The following is a 14,805-nucleotide window of genomic DNA, read 5'->3' as shown; positions in this document are numbered from 1 at the left end:
TGTAGTTTTCAATAAACAAAGGATTAATCATACTAGTTATAGATATGGCATGATCCTTGTAAAGATTGTATTTCAGGAAAACAAAATAACAAAGATTCATAACAGTTTGTGACAGCTGCAAGCCAGCAACAGCTATTTACAGTACAATTGAAATCTGAGTCATAGAAAGTAATGTCGTTAAATACGAAACTAAGAAAAATGAGTTAATAAATGACAAATCTAGGCAATAAGCAAGGTTTTAAAAATCAAAGACGGCAGGAGCATCTGTAAACAAGAGACAGGTTTGCTGGACCCTTTACATTCTAAAAGCTTTGATGATGGTTCAGCTGCTAACAGCTGCAGACTAGACTCAAGCAGCAGTGGAGCAGCTCAACAAACCAAAATTAAAAACTGCTCACAATGAAATGATGGCATCAGGACCAGGTCTGGAACGCAGGATCAGAATACAGAAAACTTTACACAGCCATTACTATTGTTACAATGCTATGAACAACAGACATAATCAGCCTCATTTCTTCTCCTTCTCTTCTTTAGCAGGAGAACTACCAGAATCTGAAGATGTTCCTCGTAAATCATCCAAAACTGTTCAGAAACACCACGCAAAGAAGAGCTTTGAGAAAAGTAGTTCTAATTTACTCAACAAGAATTTAAGCAAACAAGAGAACACTTACTTGATGTGGCTAAATGGTGACCAATCAGGCCATACTTTCGAACCTCGACCATCCCTTCGTTAAAGTATTCCTCAGCCTCCTTAGGATAGCAAAGAGCAGCCACACCTCCCGCTCCAAATGACATGTAGATGAGGCGCTTGAAGAAACCACCTCGTAGGCCAAAGACAAAACCTGTCAGACCACCCAGTGCAATTGCACCAGCTCTTGGCAGAACGTTATCCTCCTCCTTCAGGAAGTCAAGAATTTCTGGAACAGAGGTAAGGCACATTACACACAACAGACATAAAAATAGAAACGAAATATGATTTTGGTGGGACAAACCATTAGAAGCTTCCAAATTTTCCTTCACTACTGCTGAAGCTTTGTTGGTTAAGCTGTTAACTTCACCAGCAAGTGAGCAGAATTCTTTTCTCACTGTTCCGACAAGCTCTTCAATAGCACTAACTTCATCATTTGCAGTTTCAGGTGCAGCTTTTCTAGAAAACATTAATAGTATAACATAGTTATCTCCAACCATCAAACGAATTTTTAGAACCCAGCAAAGTAAGATTCTTACTTTACAAGTTCTTCGGTATAAATAGGAAGTTCACTAGGTCGCAGGGCAGTCTTTCCTTTCTGTGGTTCTTCTTTTGCATTGACAGCTATAGGTACTGCTGCCAAAGCAATGTTCCTGGGCAGAAGAATTGCCCTCAGGAGCTAGAAAAGACACCTCCATTAAGTTTGTAAAGTTGTTGGTTGATTTAAAATAGTGACACACAAATACATGATAGTTGTTAAAATAAGTTGAGGAGAGAAATGTTAATCTGAATGCTAGGTAGACGCAATTTACAAAATTCATACAACATAACGTAAAGAGATGAAGAAAGATAATTATGGTTCGGCCCTCTCCCCAAGAAAAATAAATAGAATTCAACTCTAAAAGAGGTTACATGGCAGAGACTGCATTTGACAGAATTTTCGTCATACTTTGAAGCTTACCTTCCAATTACTCATTTTTACTGCGTTGTCAAGCAGCTTTAACCAGAACAAAGCTGTAATTATAATTGAAGCATAAATGCACTTTTAAATGTAGCCTTAACAATTTGAACTGGCATTTGAGGGCCGAAATTGCGGTAGAAAGAAAGTGGAGGAGAAGCAGAACAGTTTTTGGACCTTGAAAATGAATCGATCGATCGATTTCAGTGTCGAGTATTGGACTCGATTCGATCGATCGACTCAAGACCAATTTTAATAATTCATTCATATTCACATTTACATTCACGAGATAAACAAACTTAACCAAGCTGTGATCTATCAATTCCAAAACTATTTTACCTAGGAAATAGACGTTTTCGCCTCTCGTTCTAGCATGAAATTCAGTGTGAACCATATCAGGACGTCTGGGAGAATAGGTTGTCTGACTGGCATTGATGCAATAGCCGGTCAAACCTTACCAACACCCCTTCTTACTGTGTACACGAGGGTCAGTGAGTGCAACAATTATGTCCAGTACAAATTGTCAATTAAAATGCATTTCACATTAGAAATTTTAAATTAAATTGCCTTAATAATGATTCTATTATGTCGTTTCACTTGTCAAAATACTTGTCATTTCTGATGAAGGTGAGACTTAATGTGGTTATATGCCTCCAATGTTTTCAGGGAGGCAATGTACCTCACATCACACATGATGTTCTCCAAATGATTACTTCTGAAAATCTGCTTATGCACATGCCTTTGACTACAATTTTCACATCTTGTACCAGTATTGAATCATTCGGGAAAGGGCTCTCTGAGTTTGTTGGCCTGAAGGTGAGATACTTATTTTTAACATTATCTCTTTATTTACTGTCCATTATACAATAGAGCCTTTATTTTACTTTTCACCTTAGGAGTACCCTTCATATGTCACACCTCAAGATCCTGCGGTCTTGACTCCATCGGGTTATAATGAGGCAGACAAAGTGGCCATTTGGACCAAAAATGGAAAGAGAATCGTTGACCCTTCAAGGTTTGAACATCTTTATAATTTTTTATTTACGATAGTTAAATTTTATTTTATGTTGATTTTAATCATCTGTAACCACTTTTATCTGTGCAGGTATATGGCCATGATCGAAAGTATGAAACCTAATGTGTATCTATCACTGTGTGATGGGGATACAGATAGCAATAGTAGTAAGAAAAGAGTGAGTAAATGTGTATCAAGATCGTCACATCTGCTCCAAGAGTGCTACAGATTACACGAAGCATCAGGGGTGAGGGTGCAAGCTGAAATTTAGGACATAATGTGGAGTACAAGAATACTTCCTTTTTGATGGTTTAATTTCTTCAGGTGCTGAAGGACTCGGCATTCCTAGCTCCTATAGAGGGTGGATATGACACACATGCTAGAAGAGCATTCTTAGAAGAATTAAGCAAGTATGATGTATTTGGTTATGTGTTGGATGGTCTTCACAATAACGGACCAGAAGTTGAAAATATTAAATTCATTTCTGTGGAGTCTATTGTCACTGAATGTTTGGTGAGACGAGTACAACATATATTTTTATGAATGAATAAATGTCCTTTCTTTTTTTTTAGTGTTAATCTCACTGTGCCTTTTATGTCATGCAGACTCACCTTCCCAAGGAAAAACTGCGAGTTATACACGGAGCCTGGAATCCTGTCACTCTATTGCAGCTTGTGGCTGCTGGGTTTGACATGTTTGATACATCCTTGCCTTACCTCTCAACTGAACGAGGATCAGCATTCACATTCTTATTCAATGAAACCATGCTTGCCTCAGACCAAACACCGAAGGGAAACTCTGATGGTCTTTGGTATGAGATCTGTCTGGAAGATGTCTCGTAAGTTCTGTTTACTAATGAAACTGCCCTTCTTGCTGTATTTTTTTCCATGCTGAAATACAATTTCTTTTGCTAGATACAAAGAAGTATTTGAGCCAATCTCAAAGGACTGTGAGTGTCTTGCTTGCAAAAATCATACAAAAGCATATATTCATCATCTTCTTACATCCCATGAATTGTTGGGGAGAGTTCTTCTTATGATGTAAGGATGGAACCTCTGTCATTCATTCATAAGCTGTTATTCATCAGACTTTTGTGATAATTTCATAATTTTGTTCCAGCCATAATTTTCACCATTATCTGGAATTCTTCAAGTCTATCAGAAGAGCCATTGAAAACGACAGTTTAGATTCACTCATTGCTTTAGTTCAAAGCCAATCACCATGTACTTAATTAATGTATAAGGTCAGTTGAAAACACCACAGTAGATTTGACTTAGGGTACAGATGTTAATTCATCATTCATAAAAAATATCCACAATTATACTTTACAATTTTATTTACAATGATATGATTCAATGCACTTTATCACTCATGATCATTTAACTCAGATAATTGTCTTTGTTGGCAGTACAGTATTAGGCAAATTTTCCACTTCATTAATCCAAACATCCACAATAGTGCCTTATCTACTTCTCTTTCTCTTCAGCATCTTGAAATTTGACATGGTGTGTTACTCTTGTAGATTCAGACTTTTGCATGTCAGCATTTGTGTTCACTGGCAATTGAAGTGGCTGACTAAGTTCTGCTTTTAATTCAATAACTTCCGACAACCGACCTCCCACTCTGTAAAATTGTCAGAAATTCGTACAAACAAAATGTCTTCCAAAACCAAAAGAGGATGATAAGTGTGGATACCTACAATGCCTCTTGCAGCTGAGTATCTGGATCCTCCCCTGTGACACAATCTGGTGTTCCCTCATCGTCTGCTCTCCCATCATCGAGTTGGCAAAGAAATCCATCATCTTCTTTCGTAGGGAAATAATACCTACAAAAATTCAATTTATTTTTATTTATTTTTTTCGGTAACTTAATTAGTGGGTAAGTTGAAAAGCTTTACTGCAATTTCTTACTCCGCACGGTCCCAAAGGTCTTTGTCTGGTAATTTGTTGTGATTACTGTTATCCATGTGAATCAGCAAATCAACTCCATTGGCAAACTTTTCTTCACAAACTATGCACGTTTTGTTCTCCACTTGATTTCGAATGTAATTTACCAATTTGACCTGCATAGAGCAAAAGTTAGTTTGAGTTGGGACGTTGAATGCCAACAAAATTCATACAAGGCAAATTCTTATACTTTTTGATAAAAATCCAACTGGCCCACTACAGAGTGAAAATCAAACTTGTGCTCTTGTTTCAAATGTTGAATAGCAATTTCCCATTGGTCACATTGTGTCTCACAAAATAGGCAAGTTACTGTCATGGTGGTTGCTTCATTCCAGTCACCCCAATCTGCCACATCCCCATCCGCAGCCTCGCTGCCAGATGTGTACCCTCCCAACTCAGGACCCTCTTTCTCGTCCTGCAACAATTTGTCAGAACCAAACTAATTAGCATCAAAGAATCAAACTGAAGGCAGCTTAGGCATGCCAGTAGTACTTACTGCAACTTGTTGCCAATTTTTTCCCATTTCTAGGTAGTTAACAGCGTAATATTGGTCAAACAGATGGTTGCCTGGATTAATTCGCTTGTGCATTTTTTTACGCATGTGCTCTCGGAGGACAAGCCTATCAGTGAAGAACTTTTCACAATATATGCACTGAAATCTGAATATACAAACAATAATAAATTAGGCACTTTGGTTATTTGTTTTTAATAAAAGACAATAATAAGAGGAAGAAGCTTACTTCTCTAAGTATTGTTCAATCTGATCAATGAGCTCATCTACAAACACTAGATTGTCAGCCCGTCCTAGTTGTATGTTATGAGCATCACCTAAATGTTGCAGATAGGTAGCTCTCGTACCAGACATTTGAGTCCGACAAATCAGACAACCTCTTTTAAAATTAGTATCTTCCCTTTCAAATTGCTGCCTTTGAAGAATCCACTCCTGAAATTAAAGCAATTTTCTAAGAAAGTTACATATATCCTTTCAATAATACCACACCCCCTATTCCAAAAATCACCAGTCTTTGTTGCTGATAGCTCCGACGTAAGGCACAATCTTCTGGAAGGATGTCAGATAGCAGGAAGAATTCTTGCTGTTCTCCTTCTACGTGGTGATTTGTACCCAGTTCCTTCACAGGAGCATGCATGACAGTGCACACTTCGTTTAAATTGGCCAAACTAATCTTAGGTCGCCAATAATCAATATAGCTGTGAAGTAAGATAATGGAGAGTAATGTATTTTGAATAAATAATATCAATACCACATCTCTGGAGCCAAAAATACCTTTTAAAATCAGCTATACAGTGGGTATCAGCAATCACGAGATGATGAGAAGACAGTAGATGTGTCAGAAAAGTATCGATATTTTTAGGTAGAGAGAAGCATTCACTGCATAGCAAACATTCTGTTTCTTGAGATTCTGTATCGTTGTATCTGTTTAATTGTTTTAGAACTGGTAGCTTGTTGGACGCTGCACTAGATGATTCTTTCCTTGGACGGGGTGTAGCTCTTGGACCAGGGCGCAACTTCTTTGAACTTTGCGAGGGCTCCATTGAAGAACTATACTTCACCTCTTCATTCAATGACCCTGAAATTAGATCCTCAAAATAATCAAAACAAGTTGAGAATTCAGTTAATTATTGTAGCGGTTTTTGTATTTTGCAGCGTGTCAATGACATGACTGATCATTCCATAAAATGCAAAAACTCACAGCAGAACTTTCTTAGCAGAAACACCTGTGAAAACAAGAAGAGACAACAGAAAGGTTATGTTTATGCGGGGAAGGGCGATGACGTCACGACCATCGCCAACCTACACAATTTTCATTTTACACGGCAAGAAACGAATTTGGCAGCATGAGGAGAGGATGAGAACACCAAAGAGATTCAAAGGTGCAAAAAAGCAGATTTTCTTTCAAACGTGACAATTTAAGAGTTATTGATAGCGAGAAGTTGGCAGTTGAAAGCCGGTTTGCGAGCGCGTTATTTGCAGGCAAGATGCTCCTTGCTGTCATCTGCTGAATGGTTGACGAAGCTCGGTGTTTATATTTTCGTATTTCTTAACGACTTCCCTGTCAACAAGCTCTGAATCAAAATGGGCAGTGTGTCCGTTGTAGCCTTTTGCCTCATTTTCTTCAGTAGTCTGGTAGGTATCTCGAAGGAAATAAGCAGCAGTTGTCAGGTCCTTTTAAGTCCGTCAAGTGCGAAGGTTATGGTAGCTCTATATACTACTTTAAGGATGATATAAACAATTAACAAACCCTTTTGTAGCTTTGAGAGTATTGCAATGATTATTTTTCATTCTGCTCTGCAACTCGTGCATTCCTAGGCTTAAACGACTTCATTTTTTCAGGTACATTCCTTTGCTGAATTTACCGCTGAAGATTGCTGGTCTTTGGGTCTTAACAAAGCAAATTTATTATGTTCGTCCTGCGACCAATTGAGTAAATTTGATCTCAATGAATTGAAGTAAGCCTGTTCTTCCCAAAAAATCTTCATTTTTTTTAACAAATACGTAATTTTTTTTGCCGTCCATTTTCTTTGAATCTACCATGCTCATAAAAACTTCTTGAATGTTTTAGGGACCACTGTAAACAATGCTGCCACAAGGATGAAAGTGCAGATGCTGTCAAGCGATATCCTAAAGCACGCCTGGAAGTTTGCACTTGCAAATTTGGAGCCTATCCTCAAATTCAAGGTTTATCTTCCTCCACCCTTACACTTTACACTTCTGTTTTACACTTATTTTGTATCTAACTTTCGCCCTTTGTATTTTTCCTAAATATAGCTTTTGTCAAGAGTGACAGGCCTGATAAATTTCCCAACTTGAACATTCGCTATGTGCGAGGTTTGGATCCCGTGATTAAGCTTTTGGATGAAGACAGCAACATTCAAGAGGTACATTTAAGTTCCTGTTTTCCTATGTGTGTTTTTTGGTGGATCCTTCTTGAATGTGCTGATTTTTATTGATTCTTTCATTTTATTCCATTATCTCAGGTTCTGGCTATTGAAAAGTGGGATACTGACACTGTGGAAGAATTCCTTAGAACTCATCTCATCCCTCCAGAAGAGCTCAGTGATAAAAATGACTACTTGAAGACCAACATGGTGTGATATCTGTGATAATTTTTATAACTCTGTGATTTTTGAAAGTGTACTCATTTCTACCTAATAAATATGTATTAATGCAACTAATCTTTCATTATTTCACTCCCGAAAAAGTAAAAAAAACTACAACAACAACAACAAAACACGTTCTCTAAAGACTTACAAAATCAATGATAAGTTGAATGAAACGTCAGGGATCTCCCAAAAAGAAAAGTCTCTGCTCCCTCAAATTCAAAAACTGCCGCGTTCCTTCATGTTGAAACAGTCACGTGATGACACTAAAGCCAACAACGAATATCAGAAAATAGTCGTGCATCCAGTCTTTCGTGAGCGCTTTCTGTTCTAATGTATAAATTATTTTTGAAATAACTGTTTTGGACGTTTTCATAGTAAGTAGTTCGTCTGAAACCTCCAACGCAGATGCAAAGCACCTTTTCTACCTGTTTCGTGTGTTACTGAAACTGGCAGTTTGTCCCACACCAGTCTTTTGTTTCTTTTGTTCTTGTTGTTTTTGTTCTTTAAATTGCCCGCACCGGCTCTCCGTCCTCACTTCCGCCACCTTTCCTGCCAACACGCTCGTGGTGACCGCACGGCTCCGTCTCTCTCGACACCGCAATCTTCAAATTCAGCCGCAAACATGGGCGACGTCACCGAGCGTACTTTCATCATGGTCAAGCCTGACGGCGTTCAGCGCGGTCTGGTCGGCAAAATCATCAAGCGCTTCGAACAGAAGGGCTTCAAGCTCGTCGGTCTCAAGTTCGTGTGGGTAAGTGGATTAGCCAGTGCTATGCCGACCCAGCTGACCTGAGCTATGCTCGTCCCATGTCTTTGCTGGCATGCGACCGCGGGCCCTAAATTTAGAACTGCTCTTTTTCCGACGCCACCGTTTGGTATTGTTTCCTGGTCACCCAATCTCAAGTGCCGATTTCGATCCGCGTGGCGGTCCGTAGGTTAAGCCCGGGCCGATTTGGTCGGTCCGGTCCGTCCCCACGCTCGGCGAGCTTCGCGTCCTGCCAATGGCGTCGCGCTGCTTGAATGAAAGATTAAATGAATGGATTTGTCGCTAAGCCGCCCGGACCGTTCGACGTTGGTGCAGGTGTCAACGGACAGGCGAACCGCCCAGTGTCAGGATGTCAGGGCGACCGTTGGCTCCATTGGCAAGTTCAAGGTCGGGTCAGCAGACTGATATGTGACTGTTTGTTTGCAGCCCACTGAGGAGCTCCTGAAGAAGCACTACGCTGACCTTGCCGCCCGCCCCTTCTTCCCTGGTCTCTGCAAGTACATGTCGTCTGGCCCTGTTGTCCCCATGGTAAGAGCTAGAGCCTCCCATAAGGTCGCATTGATAGCGTTTGAATGGATTTCTAATCTCACTTTGTTGATAGGTCTGGGAAGGTCTCAACGTTGTCAAGACTGGCCGTCAGATCCTTGGCGCCACAGACCCCAAGGACTCTGCTCCTGGCACCATCCGAGGTGACCTCTGCATCCAGGTTGGCCGGTAAGTTTTCTAGCTATGGTAAACCGTCAACCGCTTTATCTACGTTCCAAAATTTATACCTGTCTTTATTTCATGTTATGCAGTAACATCCTCCACGGATCCGACTCCGTTGAGTCTGCCAAGAAGGAGATTGACCTGTGGTTCCAGCCTAAGGAAGTGGTCGACTGGAAGCCCGCTGCTACCTCCTGGATCTACGAATAAGTTACCTTAGTCTGCTCAATATTTTTATTCAGTAGTGCCCTGTAACTGGTACCTGCATTTTTATTGTGCACTTTGTACAAATCATTCCGATTTTCTCATGAATTTTTTTAATTCACTCATCACAAGCATTACTAAATAAATGTATTGATTTGACAATTTTCTGTCTTCATCTTACTGCTACCTTCCCCCCATCACCAACCCATACAAGTGGTCCCTACCTTGATTGGATTAGTGAAGCTCTTCAAGTGAGGGCAGATTGCTCTGAGACCCTGGCTGAAGTGCCACAGAATCAAGGTCAGGGTCAGTAACACATTCATGATCTTAAAATTTTACAACACTGGCCATTTCATGGTCGGATGGGTGGCCTACCCTCCCGGCGCGCGCGACAGCTAGTGACAGGCCGCCTCGCACCTAGCTTGCTTGTATTTCGACTTCCACCTGCTTCAGTAGGCTGAGCATGCGTCAACGCGCGTTCTGTACGACCAGTCGAGAGACCCTCGGCACCCGAAGCCACCCAGGCGATGAATTCGAGCGTAGTCTCGGCAGTCGACAACCCCGTCGCCGTTGCAGTCCTGCGTTGCGTGTCAAAAAAAATCAGTGATACGTTGAAGCTAGAACTTTTGACCAGAAAAAGGAAGGGGAGGGGAAAGAACTGACCTGAGCGTACTTGTAGACATAAGTTTGGACGCAGGAGCTGGAACAAGAGTAGTCACGCGTGCAGTACTCGTAGGCTGCAAAGATTTTTTTAAAAATTAATATTTCATAGTTTGTTATTTGTTGCTGTTTTTTGTTTTTTGGAAAAAATACTTGCATTGTCCTGGGGAGCCGCAGTCCTGCCAGTAGGCCAGCGAGAGTTTGAAGGCCCCGCAGCCACCGTTGCTGCAGTCGGCGTACGGATCGCACCCGGTCAGGGCGTTGCAGATGCAGTTGAGACAGTTGGCAGACACGCCGCGAGACGCCGAAACCGCGCCATTTCCTACCCGCCAAAAAAAAAGAGAAAAATTTAGGAACTTTTCCGTGTTTGCAAGCGCAAGACTAGGTGGAGGCCGTAGACTCACTTGAGTACGCCCCACCACTGTAGGGGCGGTAGCCCTCTCCAGCCCCCCACAGCACACTGCCCTGCTGCCCGTACGCTCCGGTCCAGCCGGACTCGGACTGGCCGTAGCCGCTGCCCCCTCTGTAGCCGCCAACCCGACGCCGCCCTGACCACAAAGAAGAACCACCACCCTCCTCGTAGGCTCCGCTCTGGTAGCCCCCGCTCTGGTAGCCGGACACCGAGTTGTAGCCGGTGGCGCCGCTCTGGTAGCCCCCGTTCCTTTCATAGCCAGACTGGTAGCCACTGGTTCCGCCCTGGTACTGATTGCCCGGCGTGGAGCCACTTTGGTACGTGGGGTTCACCGTCACGGTCCGGCTCAAGCTCAGGCTGGGGCTGAAGTTGAAGCTGGGACTTCCCTGACTTCCCCCGGAAGGCTGCCGAGGCGCAGTGTTTCCGCCGCCGCCGCTCCACGAGTTCTGCAAATCGGGTAAGAAATGAGTTTGAGGTGATAAGAGTGGGGAGGGGAGTCGGCCGACGGTTGTGGCGTACCCCCTGACGATCCTGCCGGGAGGGCCTCGCGACGGCGCGCGCGTAGAAGTCGCCGAGCGGGATGGAGGCGTTGCAGGTGTCCAGGCGGCGCGCGAAGTCGCCGTCCAGGGCGTCGCTGCAGCCCTCGCGGCCGAGGTGGTGAATGCGGCTGTAGTCCGCGCAGCCGACGCCGCCGTCGCAGTCCTGGTGACGCGAAGGAAGTCCGCGGAGAAATGCGGTTGAGACTCTGATTTGTAAAGACGTTCGCGGTGCGCGGTTTACCTACCCTCGCGAAGCGCTGCAAATACCCCTGGACGCACTGCGTCGCGCAAGCCGGGTCCAGAGCACACGTCTCAAAGTCTGGGAACAGAGCGACATCCTGGCAATGACTCACAGAAGGCAGTGCTGGCGTCAAGAGCGCCCGCAGCACCGCACCCACCTCCGCCGGGCTCGCCGGCGTCTTTCCAGTACTGCCGGGAGATGGCGAACATGCCACAAGTGTCGCCGTCGCAGTCGCGGTTCGCGTCGCATCCAGTGGCGGCCTGGCACAGGCACGACAGGCAGGCGTCGTCCACGCCGGCCGCGGCCTCTAGCACGGCCGTGGCCAGGAGCGCCGCCAGGACGGCGTGCATCGGGACGGGGTGGAGCATGGCGAAGCTGCGGCCTGCCGGGGTGCTCGCGGTGGCCGGCCGGTCCAGCGACTGGGCGCCGTGATGCCGCCACCGTAGTCTTTGCACTACTGCCCCCTCCACTGCCGTCTCATTCCGACCAGCGCTTCGTTTCTCTGTCTCTCTTGCACCCCGACGGCACGGCCCATGAGTGCGAGAGAGACGGAGTGACGAAGCCTGCTGGAAACGCCGGGTCTTTTCCACCGCGCGAGTGACGCCGCCGATCGCACTGGAGAAGGACGGCGCCAACAAAGGGACGGAATTTCCCGGCCCCGGCTGCTCGCCCAATGGCTGACTCATCAAGGTGCTTGGGTAAACAGGGATACAAATTTGCCGTCCAACAAGAATCACAGTGTGCGTGCGTGGGTCGGGATGACGCGGCCCAAGAGTCAAGCGCCTGTGGGGTAGGCAGGCCTGTTGCGTCGGCGTGCGCGCCGGCACAGCCTACCCCACAGGCGGACCAGCCCTGGAGTTCCCCAGAGAAACTTCAAGTCCGGACCGAACGCAGAGCGCAGACAACAAGCAGCAGTGAACATCAAACGTGGGAGGCGTGTCTCGTGACCCCACTGTAGTCATCAGTCGTGACGTTTGCAGTTTGGTCGGCTGAAGACTTTTCGTGGAAGTGTGCTTCATTCAGGACTCGGATCAAAACCTCCACGTCGAGTCGACACGGACGTCCCCTCAAACTGTCAGCGTAAATCGCTGCGCTGAGCAGAGACGCGATGAGCTGTGTCGGGGACCGCCAACGGGTGATCAGGGAAGGAAACAAGCCAGAATGGTCGCATAAACGAATAGTCTTTATTTTTCCGTATCAGTCTTCATTCGAGTCAGCGAATACTCTCTGCTTCTTGGCGGGGTTTGACTCCTCGTCCTCGTACTCTCGCTTGCCGCCATGGCGCTTGCCGCGAGAGTTCTTCCAGCGAACGTGCCTGGCGCCAGGGGGTTGGAAGTGTCTCGGCTTTTGTCGGGTGACGACGAGGCGAAGACCGCGCACAGAAGAGCGCATGGAGAGGGCCTTCTCGACTGCCTCCGCGTCCTGCAACAGGGCAACGAGCATGCCACGCATTAGCACCAGAGCGAGCTGTCTCTCTCGCACCTCTAGGGGACGCCCCACAAGTGCAAGAGAGAGAGAGAGATAGACTGGTTGGAATTAGCCTGCCGCCGGGCCTTCCCCGCCCTCCACACATCGACAGCTCACCCTGAATCTGATGACAGCTGGTGTGGACTTCTCGAATTGAATCATTGGAGGCATCTTAACATCTTCAATGTAGCCACACTCTTGGAACATCAAGCACAGGTCGATTGGCTTAACTTTCCTTAGCTGGCAGGAGGTGGCAATGATATAGACCTCCTTTTGGATTTGGGTAGTTGGGGTTGAGGTTTTCACTGTTGGGGTTTTGGGGATTTGGGATCCTGCTAGTCGGCACACTGACACAGGCAGATCTTTCAGTTCTGTCCCACCAAGCTTCAAGGCGTTTTCAGTACTTTCTGCGTCCTGTTTGATACAAGGAAAAACCAAAGTTAGATTAATTTCAGCTGTCAAATAATTATAGTAATAAAAATGTGCTTTTAAAATGATGTTATCTTCTTACCTCAAAAATAACCCTGGCCTTTTTGCGGCCAGTTTTGTTGTCTAGCCAACATATAACTTTCATAATATTGCCACAACCACTCATTAATTTTTGAACATCTGATTCAGTAGAAGCTGATACAAAGAAAAATATGAGACAAAGACAATAGGATAAGACACTGAAAAATATGCGGTCAAAGTCTCTTACTGTTACTAAACTTACTTTCATGCAAGTTGTTTATAAAGACCTGATTATCAGAAGGTAATTTTGGTAAAAGACTAAACTTGAGCTCTTCCAAACCACTACTAGAAATTTGTTGCTTTATCAATCGAGTCTAAACAAAACAGATATTTAAAAATAAGTGACAACAGAAATTTTAACGAACAATAGAACACATGTATTTTTAATATAAATACTAACCTTGCAAACTATAAGGCTCACTTGATGGACCTCATCAAACTGAACAAACTCAAGATCATCATCACCCACCCCAAGAAGCGTCTTCAAAGAATCCACAGTGGTACCTACAAAAAAGAAAATGAGCAACCCAGAGTATAAGACAGTTCTGTTAACTATGAACTACAAAACTTGATTCAGTAAAATATACACAGTTGTACCTTCAGGTAAATTCTCTACAAATAGCTCCTTCCCTGTCATCAAACGGGCACAAAATTCCCACCACAGTTCAATTTGTATGGTCCACTTTCTAAGTTTGGTTCCACTTTTGCTCAGAAGTTGCTTCTGCCCTTCTTTATCCTGCAAAAGAGAGCAATGACGCTTTAAGACAGCAATCACAAGGAGAGGGAAAGAACAATTTCTCAAAGCTACATACCTTGCATAAAATAACAACGTCACGGTTAGGTGTTGGCAATATACTAATATGAGAGACAAGATTTTTGTCCCCATCGAGGAATGCCCAAAGCTGAGGGATAGTTATTTCTAGAAATAAGAACAACAGGGCAATAGTAAATAGCAAACCATAAAAAGCAAAATACACATTCACAGAAATAAACAGTTACCTTCTACCAAATTTCTTATAACAAAGATGTCAGGATTGTGCCCCAGGGCTATTAAAGGTGGAGTAAATCCCAGACAGACAATCTTTCCGTTTTTTCCATGATGGGTTGATACAGCTTTCCTTGCCCGTTTCGAAGAGGAAAAGGTCACAAGTGACCCACCCTCAATCTGGAAGGACCAACAAATCAAAGTTAAAACTTTTTCAGTACTTTACGTACAACGAAAACAACATGACACACACATACTTGTTCAATCCTGTCATGCTTTGCAAAAGTCTCTGAAAGGTCTTCTCTGGTTTCCGAATAAACACACACAGACTTGCCCGCCTTGTCACTAGAATCCCCAAAATACTGTTTCAATTCCGAAAGTTCAATCGTTGTCAGCGTTGGATTGATAGACTTCATTTCAAATGGACAAATTCAAAAATTAACGGGAGAAGAAGTATTTGCGTTGAGTTGAAGCACGATGTCGAGAGGTTATGTTTTCTAAGCTGCGCCTGCGCCTTCTACACTTTTCAACCCTCTCACCGCACGCCCTCTGGTGGTGAACTCCGTAACAAGTTCCATCCGTGGGC

General features: G+C 44.1%; 7 protein-coding genes across 7 annotated transcripts; 3 read left to right on the top strand and 4 right to left on the bottom strand.

The window, feature by feature from the left end:
- Window positions 1-41: 41 nt before the first annotated feature.
- Window positions 42-1,805, bottom strand: LOC117640523 (MICOS complex subunit MIC27). The gene is made up of 5 exons (XM_034377047.1): window positions 1,650-1,805; window positions 1,228-1,367; window positions 993-1,147; window positions 672-917; window positions 42-582 (listed from the first exon to the last, which is right to left on the bottom strand). The coding sequence occupies exons 1-5, from the start codon at window positions 1,662-1,664 to the stop codon at window positions 509-511; spliced, it is 630 nt and encodes a 209-aa protein (XP_034232938.1). The 5' UTR covers window positions 1,665-1,805; the 3' UTR covers window positions 42-508.
- A 92-nt stretch (window positions 1,806-1,897) lies between these two features.
- On the top strand, window positions 1,898-3,982 carry LOC117640522 (queuine tRNA-ribosyltransferase accessory subunit 2). The gene is made up of 8 exons (XM_034377045.1): window positions 1,898-2,133; window positions 2,313-2,462; window positions 2,543-2,661; window positions 2,752-2,908; window positions 2,986-3,174; window positions 3,267-3,499; window positions 3,576-3,701; window positions 3,781-3,982. Exons 1-8 carry the CDS (start codon window positions 2,020-2,022, stop codon window positions 3,890-3,892), a joined length of 1,200 nt encoding a protein of 399 aa, XP_034232936.1. The 5' UTR covers window positions 1,898-2,019; the 3' UTR covers window positions 3,893-3,982.
- Window positions 3,980-6,564, bottom strand: LOC117640520 (zinc finger protein 277). Its single transcript, XM_034377043.1, has 10 exons — window positions 6,425-6,564; window positions 6,320-6,344; window positions 5,893-6,196; window positions 5,627-5,816; window positions 5,348-5,550; window positions 5,104-5,266; window positions 4,798-5,022; window positions 4,572-4,723; window positions 4,361-4,486; window positions 3,980-4,284 (listed from the first exon to the last, which is right to left on the bottom strand). The coding sequence occupies exons 3-10, from the start codon at window positions 6,159-6,161 to the stop codon at window positions 4,128-4,130; spliced, it is 1,485 nt and encodes a 494-aa protein (XP_034232934.1). The 5' UTR covers window positions 6,162-6,196; window positions 6,320-6,344; window positions 6,425-6,564; the 3' UTR covers window positions 3,980-4,127.
- Window positions 6,565-7,798, top strand: LOC117640524 (selenoprotein F). Its single transcript, XM_034377048.1, has 5 exons — window positions 6,565-6,753; window positions 6,961-7,076; window positions 7,190-7,305; window positions 7,396-7,505; window positions 7,605-7,798. Exons 1-5 carry the CDS (start codon window positions 6,703-6,705, stop codon window positions 7,719-7,721), a joined length of 510 nt encoding a protein of 169 aa, XP_034232939.1. The 5' UTR covers window positions 6,565-6,702; the 3' UTR covers window positions 7,722-7,798.
- Window positions 7,799-8,249: 451 nt separating this feature from the next.
- LOC117640525 (nucleoside diphosphate kinase) lies at window positions 8,250-9,513 on the top strand. The gene is made up of 4 exons (XM_034377049.1): window positions 8,250-8,481; window positions 8,923-9,024; window positions 9,098-9,210; window positions 9,294-9,513. The coding sequence occupies exons 1-4, from the start codon at window positions 8,353-8,355 to the stop codon at window positions 9,409-9,411; spliced, it is 462 nt and encodes a 153-aa protein (XP_034232940.1). The 5' UTR covers window positions 8,250-8,352; the 3' UTR covers window positions 9,412-9,513.
- Window positions 9,454-11,648, bottom strand: LOC117640521 (loricrin-like). The gene is made up of 7 exons (XM_034377044.1): window positions 11,415-11,648; window positions 11,262-11,335; window positions 10,997-11,179; window positions 10,470-10,923; window positions 10,223-10,387; window positions 10,069-10,142; window positions 9,454-9,983 (listed from the first exon to the last, which is right to left on the bottom strand). Exons 1-7 carry the CDS (start codon window positions 11,623-11,625, stop codon window positions 9,855-9,857), a joined length of 1,290 nt encoding a protein of 429 aa, XP_034232935.1. The 5' UTR covers window positions 11,626-11,648; the 3' UTR covers window positions 9,454-9,854.
- Window positions 11,649-12,419: 771 nt separating this feature from the next.
- LOC117640579 lies at window positions 12,420-14,775 on the bottom strand. The gene is made up of 9 exons (XM_034377161.1): window positions 14,477-14,775; window positions 14,234-14,399; window positions 14,047-14,153; window positions 13,832-13,970; window positions 13,635-13,738; window positions 13,437-13,548; window positions 13,236-13,348; window positions 12,842-13,138; window positions 12,420-12,679 (listed from the first exon to the last, which is right to left on the bottom strand). The coding sequence occupies exons 1-9, from the start codon at window positions 14,633-14,635 to the stop codon at window positions 12,455-12,457; spliced, it is 1,422 nt and encodes a 473-aa protein (XP_034233052.1). The 5' UTR covers window positions 14,636-14,775; the 3' UTR covers window positions 12,420-12,454.
- Between the last annotated feature and the right edge of the window lie 30 nt (window positions 14,776-14,805).

The sequence above is a fragment of the Thrips palmi genome, unplaced genomic scaffold (genome assembly GCF_012932325.1).
Source record: "Thrips palmi isolate BJ-2018 unplaced genomic scaffold, TpBJ-2018v1 HiC_scaffold_12, whole genome shotgun sequence".
Taxonomy (NCBI): Eukaryota; Metazoa; Arthropoda; class Insecta; order Thysanoptera; family Thripidae; genus Thrips; species Thrips palmi.
Note: the sequence above shows the minus strand (reverse complement) of the source record. Positions and strands in the feature narration are given on the sequence as shown.